The sequence below is a fragment of the Budorcas taxicolor genome, chromosome 1, assembly GCF_023091745.1.
Source record: "Budorcas taxicolor isolate Tak-1 chromosome 1, Takin1.1, whole genome shotgun sequence".
NCBI classification, from domain to species: Eukaryota; Metazoa; Chordata; class Mammalia; order Artiodactyla; family Bovidae; genus Budorcas; species Budorcas taxicolor.
Genome location: NC_068910.1, coordinates 28,169,530 through 28,183,804, shown reverse-complemented (window position 1 = coordinate 28,183,804; position 14,275 = coordinate 28,169,530). Strand labels below are relative to the sequence as shown.

General features: G+C 37.7%; 1 protein-coding gene across 1 annotated transcript in view; it reads left to right on the top strand.

The window, feature by feature from the left end:
• The window catches only part of FRMD4B (FERM domain containing 4B), a 197,891-nt gene that overhangs the window by 144,784 nt on the left and 38,832 nt on the right, over positions 1–14,275 (top strand). The window contains exons 8-11 of the mRNA XM_052641757.1: positions 589–672; positions 2,183–2,248; positions 4,712–4,769; positions 6,280–6,366. Of these exons, the coding sequence (XP_052497717.1) occupies positions 589–672; positions 2,183–2,248; positions 4,712–4,769; positions 6,280–6,366 (295 nt within the window). The remainder of the gene's footprint in view (positions 1–588; positions 673–2,182; positions 2,249–4,711; positions 4,770–6,279; positions 6,367–14,275) is intronic.

Here is a 14,275-nt window from a genome sequence, read left to right as displayed (position 1 = left end):
AAATAGAATATGAAATATACACAATTATAGTAATACTTTTGTAATAAAATAGATACATATGGGGAATATACAATGAAAACAGCTGTGAGTTTGTAAGGAAAATGAGATTATGGCAATTTAACATTATTTTAATGTTTTTTTGGTCTTTGTAAAAGCCTCAAAAATCTCATCAGATGACTTGGTTCTCCATTTGGGCACTGTCTTTAGTTAAAGTCTATTGCCTTAAGTCTGCTCCCAATAACATTTGACACAGCCCAGTGTACTATCATTGGGCTTCCCAGGTGGCTGAGTGGTAAAGAACCTGCCTACCAGTGCAGGAGACACTGGTTCAGTCCCTGGGTCAGGAAGATCCCCTAGAGAAGGAAATGGCATTCCACTCCAATATTCTTGCCTGGGAAATCCATGGACAGAGGAGCCTGGTGGGTTACAGTCTATGGGGTCACATGTCACAAAAGAGTTGGACACAACTGAGCTACTAAACAACAACAAATGTGCTATAATTGTTACTTTTCAGATTTCACCTGATGACCAGCTTGGATAATCATTTAGGTAACAGCAATTGACATACTGTATTACTTTTCTTTTTAGTGATGAAAATGCCAGGAAAGATTTAAAGACACTTCCAGCTTTTCCAACCAAAACTCTGCAGGAACATCCCTCCCTTGCTTACTGGTAAGCTGAGCCAAGATGGCCCATGACCCCATTGCCATAGCCTCCATTGAGAACTACGTGCTGCTCAGGAGACTGCAAGAAATATAAGTGAGGGAAATCTCAAATTGCCTATAATATGTGTCAGACTAATAAGAAGTAGACCTTGATCCTTCTAGTGACAAGGTCTTATTAAAGCTCTCTGGAGACTGTCATCCCAAGACTTGTAGTCATATGTGGAGAGTAGCCATTTGCCTTTCCATTCAAGTGCATAAAAGATTTGTAGAGTGCTGTTAAGTGAATCATGCTTAGTATATGTGCAGTCACTATGTAACGCAGCCCTCACCTGGAGGAGTGCAATGCAAGTGGTATAAAAGACAGATTTCCTTGAACAGAGGTGTTCATAATAAACAGAAACAACCTGAATGATCAGAGGTTTCATCTACAGCCAGGAGTCATTGTCTATTTGAGCTGTTTTCTTTGTCTGTGTTTTAATGAACCCATAGTACCCACCTCCCATGCAACATTTTTCCTAGAGAATTGCATTTTCTCCCCTTAAACTACTTACATTCCCTTTAAATATATTTTCCTCAGTTTAAGGCTGTGAATCCTAAAGATGGTTTTCCTTTCCACTAGAAAACTGGTTACAAAATAAATATTCACCATGAATGAGCTATAATATGAAAGTTGGAATATTTCCCAAGTCAATAGTGAGAGTGAGTGCTGAGGCTACATTGCATCCTGAATCTGGAACCTTTTAAATGAATCATTGTTAAGTGATAGTTTCTTAACAGTAAAAAGCAAAGACTGATTACTGTTGATTATTGGGTATATAGAGGTAAAAACGTTTATTCTTCTCAGTTATACTTGAGATGTGACTAACAAGCTACCAGTCTGAAAGGAGGGTAAATGACTGAAGGGTGTCAAAAGTGATCAGAGTTCACCCGTTTTTCCCCTTTCTAGTCAAAAAGTTTTATCCTAAGACAATAATGAAGGTATTATTACCTTCTCCTAGGGTATTATGTGCACAAGTCGTGACAGTAGAGGATTTTAGGTTGAACACTCACTTAGAAGCATTTTTAATTCTTTCTAAATCTTAGCAGTTTAAGGAAAATGTCTATAATACCTTACCCCTGCTGATCTCTTTAAAAACTTTTAATTTCCCCAGCAAGAATCTTTAGCATTTAGTAATATTATTTTGTATTTATTATATTCTATCAGTTATGGGAGAAAATATTAGTTTTTCATTTGATGAATTGATGTTATTTTCCTTTTCTAATAACTAAAGGTTTTAAAAGTTTGCACATAAGTAAGTTATATAAAATTGTAAACAGTCAAGACAAGGTAGTCAAATGTCTGAGGTCCAAGAGTCTATGTCCTACAAAAACAAAAGTCAGCCAGCTTCTATCTCCTGAACAAGCTGGTCTAGGCCTTCTTTCTCAAGTATTTTCAGTGGCTCCCTGAAAATCTTGAAATGGAATCTATACTTCATACAGTCGTGTATTGCTCTACTTTTCATTTCTTTGTTTTACAGTGAGGACAGAGTAATTGAACATTATTTGAAAATCAAAGGTCTGACTCGGGGTCAAGCTGTCGTTCAGTAAGTATCTTTCTGAAGATATAGTTGTAATGTCTTCTGTTTAAGAAAGTCATCTGAAATGATTTCTGTTGTATAGTTTGTGTGCATATAGTACCTGGCTAGAAGTATCTTGCCATGAATTACAAAACTTCATGGGCTATTCTATACTTTGGTGTCATCAATTCAGATGCCTACCAATGTCAGGCAGGTAACAAAAATGAGATTGTGGTGACTGTGGTGGATTAGAGAGCTTTTGACCTGGCTGGAGACAAGGCTACTCAGCCTCAGCATTCAGGCATAATGTTGCCAAATCATCTAATGTTTTTCAAGAAAAAAAGGAATTTACAATTTTTAAATCCTAATTTTTTTTCTTTTTTATTTATTTTAATTGGAGGCTAATTACTTTACATTAAATCCTAATTTTAAAATTGCAAAGTAATATTAAGAAACTTTAGTACAACGTGAGGCAGACAATACCTGTCTGGAGGCCATGTTTGGTCACCTGGTTGGCGACTCTATTTTGGGTGGAACACACAGTGCTGGGTTGGATCATCTGTTTCTTCGTGGTACAAACAGCAGACTGTAATGATAGACTTCTACATTTTAGACCTACAGAGTATCCGTTATTTATTAAGAACAGTTCACAAGCTACACTGAAGTTTTTAAATTATAAAAACTAAATTTATAATTTTTAGTTGTAAAAACTAATATAGCATTATTACTATATTGTGGAATATCTTTTATGATAATAGAAGGTTTTTTTTGTTTGTTTTTGTAAATCTGCCGAATATAGCACAAATCATGTGAGAAGTGAAATAAGGACTTGGTGATCACTATTCCCCCGTCAGACATAGATTTCTCCCACATCCTTGCTCTTGCACTCATCTCCTTTTTATCATAGTACACCTGCTGTGATCTTCAAGGCAGAAATCAGAAGTTAGCAGTTCCAAAGCTGAATCCCTGATTTGTGCCCATCTTCTGAAATGAAAAATAAAAAGGAATAGCAATTTCCATGAATGATTTTGCTGCTGCTGCTGCTGCTAAGTCACTTCAGTCGTGTCCGACTCTGTGCGACCCCATAGACGGCAGCACACCAGGCTCCCTTGTCCCTGGGATTCTCCAGGCAAGAACACTGGAGTGGGTTGCCATTTCCTTCTCCAATGCATGAAAGTGAAAAGTGAAAGTGAAGTCACTCAGTCGTGTCTGACTCTTAGCGACCCCATGGACTGCAGCCTTCCAGGCTCCTCCAACCATGGGATTTTCCAGGCAAGAGTACTGGGGTGGGGTGCCATTGCCTTCTCTGATGAATGATTTTAGGTTAGGTTAATGAGCATATTATGAACTGTTCTTGATTAAATGCAGTATCTTCGTATTTCCTTTGATCATTATCATTATGGCTCCAAGTAAGAGACTGTGTAACTCAGTAGTTAAGGCTCTAGACTGTGGAATCTGACTCACTTTATGTGGGAATCCTGGCTATGCAGTGTAATTGCTACCTGGCCTTGGCACATCCACTTAACTGTTTATATTCACTTACATGCAGACCTTTTACTTTGAAGAATTATCACGTTTATTGATTACAAGGTCCAGAGCCACTGATCTTCAAAATATTTTTAAACAGCCCACTTGTATCATACAGGAGTCTCAGTTTTTTGCGGGCAGAAAGGAAATCTTACACAATTTAGTCCACTCCATAAACTCTTAAGGGCTACCCTGGTGGCTCAGTGGTGAAGAATCTGCCTGCAATGCAGGAGATGCAGGTTTGATCCCTGGGTCAGGAAAATCTCCTGGAGAAGGAAATAGCAACCCACTCCACAATTCTTGCCTGGGAAATCCCATGAACTGAGAAGCCCGCTATAGTCCATGGGGTCACAAAAGAGTCAGACACAACCGAGCAACTAAACAACAACAACATAAAGTCTTAAAAGAATAAAATAAATACTTGTTGAATTAAAAATAACAAGAGGTATATAATCACTTTAACTTTTTTGAGGGAGTACATACATTTAAAAATCTTATTTACAATAATAAAACTCACTCTTTTAAAGCATATATTTCTAAGAGGCTTGACTTAATTTCTAAAATGTACCACCATCAATATATAGATTACCTCTATGTTTTACTTATTATGAGCAAGACTCAAAAGTTGATTATAATGTCTTGCATCGTTAAGTGCTAGATAAAAAAATACTTGCAATTTGTGTTTGTAGTAACATATATTTCTGAGTCATAGAAACTTTAATATGCAGAAAATAATATTTCCTATAGCTTTTTGAAATTGAATTTTTGTTAACAACCTTCTAACATTTGACTAAGGTAAAATGTATTACTCCCTAGAGTGGTTTATTCTATTTCTACCTTTAGTCAAAGAAGTTGTTTTAATGAGTAAAGCAGATACAAATGGTGTTTCTTTAGATCACTTTTCCCAAAAGGGCCCTCTAACTAATTTAATAAAAGGTTATAACATATATTCATTTTTCATAGGTATATGAAAATAGTAGAAGCTCTGCCAACCTATGGAGTCCATTATTATGCAGTAAAGGTAAATAGTTTCATATGACAAAGCTTTCATCATGACTGTGTTATCATATGAGCATTAGTGAACAGCACTAACTTTCTAAAATCACATAAATCAATATGCATATTTATGTAAATTATCTCTAGAAATTTCAGCCTTTAGAATAGGATTGAATTTCTTAAAAAAATAAAAGCCTGATTGTATCTTGTCATTTTCATAGCAAATTATAAAGCACATTATTTTTGTAAAATGGTAGCTATGTTCAAATGTTCCCAAAGCCTCTATTAGCCCTGAAATATTCAGATCATTCTCTTCTGATAAACCTATACATTTACCTACTTTTGCTTATTTATGTCTTTTTCAATTGGGCACCTTTCCAATACTACTAGATGTACATTTCATGGCACCTTTGTATGGGAATCACTGGAGAATCATCCCATATCATTTAAGCAGCTTCATAAAATCCTCAAGTTTCTACAAGATTTGTAGTACCCATTTTCAGTTGGTATGTTTTATATTTGAGTAGCATTTTTAGATTTCATACACACGGATAAATTGACTAAGAAAAACTTTGAGATGATAGAGAACAAAGCATATTGTCAATAAAAGAGTCTTGTTTGAAAGAAGTATAATTTTGTATTTGGTCAATCTTGAGTGACTTTCCAAGTTCTGACAGTGTTTGCAATTCCAAATGGTGGGGAATTGGATCATACATACCTGTATGATGAGGACACCTTTTACTAAAAATATGTACCAATACCATTTTAATTCCTACTGATTCTTAATTTATTTGCATATAGGTAATTGTTTAAGCCCAAGTTTTTTCTTTCCCTTTGTCAGTATACCCTTTCTTTGCTGCTAAGTCGCTCAGTCGTGTCCGACTCTGTGCGACCCCATAGACGGCAGCCCACCAGGCTCCCCCATCCCTTTGGCAAGACCTAAAAGATAAATATATGAGTAAAAAAAAAAATTCCTCCTCTCCCCATATATACCTCAAAGTCATTATTCAAGCATTTTGTCTTTGAATCATTTAGCTTATCCGAAGAGTGCTTTAGTATTCCCATGTTCCTTGTTAAGTTTATAAACATAAGGATTTGGAACCACTTTTCTCATCTTGATAATTCTTTGGAAACTTCCCTGACCTTTATAGCTAGTTACTAATCAAGAGAACAAAGAGCCTTTTTTTTTTCTTCTTTTTTTTAAAATGACTAATTGGCTTTGTACTCTGGATTAATTACTGGTTGAATTGCTTATATTTTATATCTTCTTTCCAATTTTTTAATCCTAACAGTAATACGTCTTTCTTTTTGATGGTGTTAATAGTATTGGTGTGTTTTGATTTATAGATCTTATTTGAAGGAATTCTAAGAAAGTGTTCTAATAACAAGTCAGGATTTTAAATAGTGTTTTGTTTACCAAGACAAAATTATTTTGACTTGCTGATACCTGTTAAAGCAAGAAATTGGCAGATATTACTTCATCTCTAGAAGACTTAACAATTAGGTCTTGGTTCTCATGTTTTTCCATCTTTCAGGATAAACAAGGACTTCCTTGGTGGCTTGGAATCAGCTATAAAGGAATTGGCCAGTATGATTTGCAAGATAAGGTGAAACCTCGGAAAGTAAGTGTGAATCATTTCAGACACTTATGGGAACATTAAGCTGTTCTAGAGCTAGAAACGTCACTTTAAGGCAACAAGCAATCTTGGGTAAAGAATTTTTGATTAGTCAAGTCCTAGGTGTACAGAAGAGTCAAGTTAAATGTGAAATGCTTTTTATAACTCATTCATGTACCATTTATACAGCAATTCCATGTCTGATCATTTATTAGTAAAATTATACACAAAGATTTAACTACAAGGATGTTGATCACAACATAGTTTATAAGTGTACACATCTAATTTCTATTTTAAGTTAGTATGAACATGATGATGTCATTTGTTTAATAAATTTTATCTATGTATAAAAATATATACAAAATCCACACACTTATGCATACATATACATCTTTACATTGAATGGATAAACAAATGGATGAACTGTAAAGATGTAAGCCAAAAATTTGAGTGCTGGTTACCTCTCAGGGGTATAGTTACAAGTAATCTTTCTACTATTGCTGTTATCCTTGCTTATCTTTGTTTCACAATTTTCCACATTTAACATGTCTACTTTTGATAAGGGAACTATGTGCTGTTTAATAAAGGTACACTATCTGGTTTGGATTTTCCAGAGCTAATAAGTTACATTCTTGGCAATTTGATTGTGAGATTGTTCCTCTTGACCAAGCGTAAGTGTACAATACTTCTTATTGCCTATGTAAGAATTGATGAGTTTGTGTAGATAACCATCTAGCTGCTCTGGCCTACTCAGTATTATAGGAACATAACTTATTCATGCTGGTAGGTTTTGCTACCCTCCCTGTCCTCTGCTGCCATGTCTGGGAAGCACAGCTGTGAAACAATGGCCTATAATAACAGACCGTGGTCCAGCGGCCTGCGCCATCACACCCCGACATCACAGCCTTAAATAGCTCTTAGCACTTCCATCTGTCTCTGGCTTTAATGTGTACTAGAAAAACAGCCATGTTTCTCATAAAGTCAGGCCCTGTTCATAATACCACATGCTCTTCATCTTCTAAGTGTCCATTCAGCTTCAATTGGTGCTTACAATCTTCCTTTGAGTTTAGGCAATAAATAAGGTACCCTTTTCTCCTCATTTTATGGTTGTGAAACTGGCACAGAAAACATGAAAGGGTGTCTGCCAGAGCAAACCACAGTCCCCTTTGAATGCCCATTCAGCTCTCCTGGATCAGACTGGCTGGGCACTGTGGCTTCCTATTGGGATTCTCAATAAAAGTAAGACAGCATTCAACAGAGATCTGCCTGGTGACTGACAGTAAGCAAACCTGTGTGTAACTACACAGAACTTGATCTCTGTAATTTTGGCTCAGTGACCCAGATCAATTGAAATAAGGAATACTTAATTTTCAGGAGGAGTATAAGTAATTAGTGGTTGTGTTATGTTTTGGGTTTGAGTTTTTGTTTGTTTGTTTGTTTGTTTTATCAGGGCCTATGGGATCTCAGTTCCCTGACCAGGGATTGAACCCTAGTCGCAGCAGTGAAAGCCCAGAACCCTAATCGCTAGGCCACTGGGGAACTCCCCAACAAGGATTACATTTGAAAGTTTGTTTCTAAGATTAAGTTTCTAATAATGATAAATAATTATAAATTTCTAATAAAGAAATGATAGGCATATCATTTTTTGAATATTTTTCAAACTCATTTTTCTGTGCAGTTATATATTTTAATGTTTTTAGCAAACATTTTAAATAATCATTTTAAAATAAACAAACAAACAAAAAAAGCACCCACTATAGAAGCATGTCAGTTGGGGTAGGAAGTCCTTCAGTCTTCATCCTTCACCTGTTTATAAACATTGTCAAGAGACCGATACTGGTTCATACAGACTTTGTCAGTGTGTATAACGAGCTTTTACAGCGTGAAAGAAACCTTACTATGTATACTATTTCTTTTCTTTTTTTAAAAAACTATTTATTTATATATGTATTTTGACTGTGCTGGGGCTTAGTTGCGGCACATGGAATCTTCGCTCATGGTATGTGAACTCTTAAGTCCCGCATGTGGGATCTAGTTCCTGATCGAGGATCGAACCCGGGTCCTCTGCATTGGGAGTGTGGAGTCTTAGGCACTGAACCAGCCGAGAAGTCCCTGTATGCTGTTTCGTACTATGTCATATTTCTCCAAGCCACTTATAAAACCAATCTCTTTTCACTGTTTTTAAAGCTGCCTAGTTCTCTATGGTGTCAAAATACATACTTTATTTAACCAGTTCTCTCATGATGGACGTGTGGGTTGTTTCCACTGCTAGGACGATGGATTTGGAGCATAATGAGTTTCTTATTGAAACTAGCCCCTAGTTTATCTATTGTGTAGGATCAAATGACTGCCTATCATGTTTTCTTATGGCAGATCTCATCTCGGTTGACCTTTTTTTTTTTGGTAATTTATTTCTTCCCTGAATTTTATGTTAATAACATTTCTTAAAAATTGCTTGTTCTGAATTTGCATCTAAAATATAACTTAAATTGACCCACAAATAATTTCTTAGCTAATGTGCCTTGAGAAAATTGAGATTCTCACAGACTCTAAATGGATCTACTGAAAACAACCAGGCTTTCTTCCAAAATAATGGTGAATCAGAATCTGCACAGTAAATATTGCTGTTAATTTCCTCTCAGTTGCTCATGACTCACAGGCCTTTCTTCACATTCACAGTTTCATAGAAATTGGTAAATATTGTTTGACACTGATCATAATCAGGTTTGCTTGTTCATTTCAGAGTCTAGACAAGGATCAGAAGCCACTTCCTTCTAGAGTTTTCCTATTTCATTTTTAAGATATGTCACTGAGTTGGAAAGGGACCATAAACAGATCATCTGGTGTCATCACTGTCTTGCTTTCTCATTCTTGGTTATTTTTGGAAGTATCTACTCTCTACCATAGTTCACCTCCTCCTTGCTTCTTCTGTTAAGCCTGACAAGGGATTCTGCTTCTTTATCTTTATTTTTCCCTGTCCAGACAACTTAAGGGTTTTGTTGACGGGTGGAGTTTTTCAAGTCCCTGTCCTGGCTCAGTTGGCACAAATAAGGGAGTGCATAATTTAAAAGGACGTGAACACTGATGTATAAAACGAGGACATGCTTCAGCTGTTTTCATGGGCTGATGCTCCAGCAAGTTACCAATGGCCGGGCAGAAAAGAAGGTCAGATTGGCAAATCGGAATGAAACAAAGGCCGGAGTGGGAGGCTGGGTAAATACTCAGCCTCTTGAACCACATGCCTGCTGTATTATAATTACATGGCTGAAAAACAGACCAGAAGGAGGAAGGTTTGCCAATAATATGTCAAAAGGCTATTTTGAAAAATGGTTGGTCTGAGTCCCACAGGCTGAACCCTTCTGTCCTTTCCACGTGTCTATCAGTTATAGCCTCTGAATGTTGGGGACTGTATTTGTTTTACCTCCCATAATGCCCAGCAAAATCATCTGTGTAGTATAATGATACAGGCCAAGGGTTTGGGAAGAAATCCAAAGCCTGTCTCTGATGTCTGTTTGCTGTGTGACCTTGGGCAAGTTGCTTAACCTATTTTTAAACTCAGTTTCCTGATCTGCACAATGGTGATGCCACCAACTACATAGGGTGGTTGTAAGAGTTAAATGAGATTATATTTAGCATTATGCCTGATTTGCAATCATTACTCCATACCTGGTAATTACTCATTGATGGTGAGGGAGAGAGGCAATAAAGAAGGGTATGAGAAATATTCTTGGATTCCTATTTGATTAAGGAAGGATCCAACACTACTATAGACATAGAGCCTTAGTGTACCACCTGAGAGAACACGCTCACATTTCCTATTTTCAGAAACTGGTGAGCATTCTGCCTCTCTCAGTTCATTCACCACAATGCCCTAAGGTATGGTGCAGATTAAAGAAAAAAGTTTTAAATTCAGAGTTATAATCCACAAAGATTTGAGGTATTAAAAATTCAGATCATAAGCAGTTTTGCTTTTAAATCTGCCCTTTCAACATGAAATGTGTCATTGCAAATTCTTTGGGAATATGAAACATACCAGAACTCAGCTTCAAATTGTAGGACATTCACACTTAAAAACGATGAAACTTTATTAAAAGAAAAAAAAAACACATTCCTTCTGCGTTTTTATTGTTCACTCAGTATTTCAAGTCTTCACAAAGTAGACAGTGGGTCAGTGACTGAGTAAAGTGTCAGTATCTGTCATGGCTGATTTGTACCCCTCCAGCAAGTTATTTCACTGGGGAAAGCCAGAACCTGTCAGGTGGGAGGAATAAAAATGACATGCTAGTCAAGGTGTTACAGTAGACCATAGTAGGATAAAATGCTTTTCAAGATTAATATCTTGCTGCATTATAACACTCTAAGAGAGTCTTAAGTTACTCTTCATTACCCCAGGACATTTCAGGGTGGGGAAGAAGTCTTTAAACATCAGTTAACTAAACTTTTTTTTTTTAATTATTGGATTTCCCAGTTGCCTAGAGCCAGACAAGTAACCAGCACAAAAATCTTTCTCTTGCCTTGTCGTGAAAGTACAGTGTTCATTTTATTTAAACTCAGTGACTTGCTTATTTTTCTAAGCGCGGCCATCTTTTGTGTGTGTGTATGTGTCTTTTTTTTTTTTTAAGTTGGAGGATAATTACTTTACAGTGTTGGTTTCTGTCATACAACAACATGAGTTAGCAGTAAAGTGTACTTACATCCCCTCCCTCTTGAGCCTCCCTCCTTGGCCCCCCACCCCACCCCCAGGTCATCACAGAGCACCAGGCTGAGCTCCCTGTACTACCCAGCAGCTTCCCACTAGCTATGAGCACAGCCAACTTGATTTCTAAATCCTGCTTGCTTGCTCCCCCAGCCGCCATCACCATGGACCTCGAATCGAATGCTAGCTCTAATGCTGCTGAAAGCCTGGAGGAGGTTAACAGTAGGAGAGAGAAGATAACGTGTGCTGCCCACTTGTACTACATCAATACAAAATGAATTGTGTGCAGGGAGAAAAGCGAATTGCAGAACCCAAAGACCGGTCCATCCTGTTTGTAAAGTCTATAATTAAGCTCCAGCCACACCAATAATCAATGTGATTGTTAAAACCTTCCACAGAGTCAGTGGGAGGAGAACCAAAGCCCTATAGTATGGATTTGAAAGAGAAACCAGTCCTGCACTCTGCTTACCCGCTGGCTGACCTGCAGCTGTCTCTTAGCCTTTTGGGTCTCTATTTTCTCAACTATCAAAATCAAAGAATTCTGTCTCTCTACCTCACAGCTCCTTATGTGGACCCAATGAGTTAGTGAATTCCTTCATTGGCTACTTACTTTTCTTTCCTTTTTTAGAATTTTTATTGAAGTATAGCTGATTTACAATGTTGTGTTACTTTCAGATGGACGGCAAAGTGATTCATACAATCATGAATACATACATATACCTCTATTTTTTTCAGATTTTTTTCTCTTATAGGTTGTTATAAAATATTGAGTTTAGTTCCCTGTTCTATACAGTTGGTCCTTGTTGCTTATCTGTTTTATGTATAGTAGTGTGTATATGTCAATCCCAAACTCCTAATTTATCCCTCCCCTCCTCCTTTCCCATAGACATTGCACACACACAAAAAAACTTATGGTTGCTTATTTTTCCCTTCATACCATGCTCTAATTTATAGAAAGTTTACGGGCAGCGTAGGTATTTGTCTTTTCTTCCTATAATTAATCACTATGAGAGTCTGAAGCAGATCTTCTAAGACAGAGAACTCAGATAATTGGATGTACTTTGGTGAGTCTCCATTTCCATCTCAAGACCAGTAGGCAGATGGAAAGAAGCCAAGGCAAGCAGCCTTGTTCATAAAAGTCACCAGGTCTAACTGCAAAAGAGGCTGGAAGTGGTGGATGGCCGTGGACAAAGCCATCACTCAAGGTGTTTTGTTACGAAAAGGAAGGAGGAAAAATAGATCCTGAGGGTGACAAGTAGTTTCTGTCCTTCTGTGTTTGTTCCCTTCGAAGTCGTTCAGGGAGGATGGTTAATGAGAAACAAACAAGGTAGCCGAGAATGAAGATATAGATTTTGAATAGTCTCTGATGGGAACAAAGGAGATGGAGGAATGAAAATGGGACAGGTGGGGATGTTTCCTGTGTTCAGGGAAGGCTTCTCTGAGAAGGGTAACATATGAGCTAAGACCTGAAGGGTGAGAAGGAGCCAGGCTTAAAATAAAGAATGGGCTGGCATGTTCACGTCTGAGAACAGTGTGTGCTGATGGGAGGGGGACAGGCACGTTATAAAAACTGAGAGGCCCTACAGCTGGAGCTTAAAGAATGAGTCTGTTCCCTGTAGAAACTGAAGGTGATGGTTGAAAAAAAGAAAGTGACTGCTGATCAGGCAAAACCATTAGATTTGTTTATTTCATCTGTTACTCCATGTTGATAGGCACTTACTGAATGGCTGAATTGTTGGCATATACAGAAAAATGAAAGACAGATCTCTAATAGGACTGACCAGTCCAAATGCAGAAAAACCAGTTAGTATGTAAAGCATGGTAAAGTTTTTCTCTTTCACGAGGCATAAACAGTATTCTTCATTCTGTACTTACAACTAACGATCAGTTTGGCTTTAATTCATTCATCCTTCTGGAACAAAATTCTAGCGATATACTCTGATATTTTTCCAACAAATTTTCTTGAGCCTGTTCTGTGTGCAAGGGCTCTGAATGTGTACCTTATATTCTTCATCCCCTTTAAGGAAAAACCTAAGTCTTAGTCATCAAGGTCCTGACAATCTACCCGAAAAGACAAAATCATGATTTTTATTGAAAATATTTAATAAGCAGTGATGGTGGTTTGGCTGCTAAGGTGTGTATGACTCTTTGTGATCCCATGGACTATAGCCCACCAGGCTCCTCTCTCCATGTGATTTCACAGGCAAGAATACTGGAGTAGGTTGCCGTTTTCTTCTCCAGGGGATCTTCCCCTCCTAGGGATTGAACCTGGGTCTCCTGCATTGCATGCAGATTCTTCACCAACTGAGCCACCAGGGAAGCCTAGGTACCAATTTGTGAGAAGGGATGCCAACTGTCAGCATCCGGAAAAGCCATGCAGGTATCTCTGAATGACAGGTCAGCACTGGTTATACCAGATACATGCAGTGAACACTCCAGGTACTAACAGGTGTCATGAGATCAGCCCTGAGAGATTAGAGATTTGGCCACAGAAGGACTTTATATGAGATGACATTCTCTTGATCAGGTTTTATGTTATGCATTTTCTGATAACCAGGACATCTTCACCTAAACATTTCAAAAAATACTCAGAATGTTTTGTTCCTTGCGTTTAAGAACTAATGTTTTATGTGTGCAAGGTTGTCACATCACATCTGATAAAGTAATTGTCACTACCTGAGTATGTGCCATTGTGTTGTTGTTGTTCAGTCGCTAAGTCGTATCCAACTCTTTGCAACCCCATGAACTTCAGCACGCCAGTCTTCTCTGTCCTCCAGTATCTCCTGAAGTTTGCTCAAACTCATGTCCATTGACTTGGTGATGCCATCCAACCATCTCATCCTCTGTCACCTCCTTCTCCTCCTGCCTTCAATCTTTCCCAGCATCAGAGTCTTTTCCAATGAGCCAGCTCTTTGCATCAGGTAGCCAAAGTATTGGAGCTTCAGCTTCATCATCAATCCTTCAAATGAATATTCAGTGTTAATTTCCTATAGAATGGACTGGTTTGATCTCCTTGCAGTCCAAGGGGACTCTTAAGAGTCCTCTCCAGCACCCAACTTGAGAGCATCAATTCTTTGGCACTCAGCCTTCTTTGTAGTCCAGCTCTCACATCTGTACATGACTACTGGAAAAACTTTGTCTGTGACGATATGGGCCTTTGTCAGCAAAGTGATATTTTACAAAATTTTAGTTCAGCACACCAGACACGGAGAGCATGGT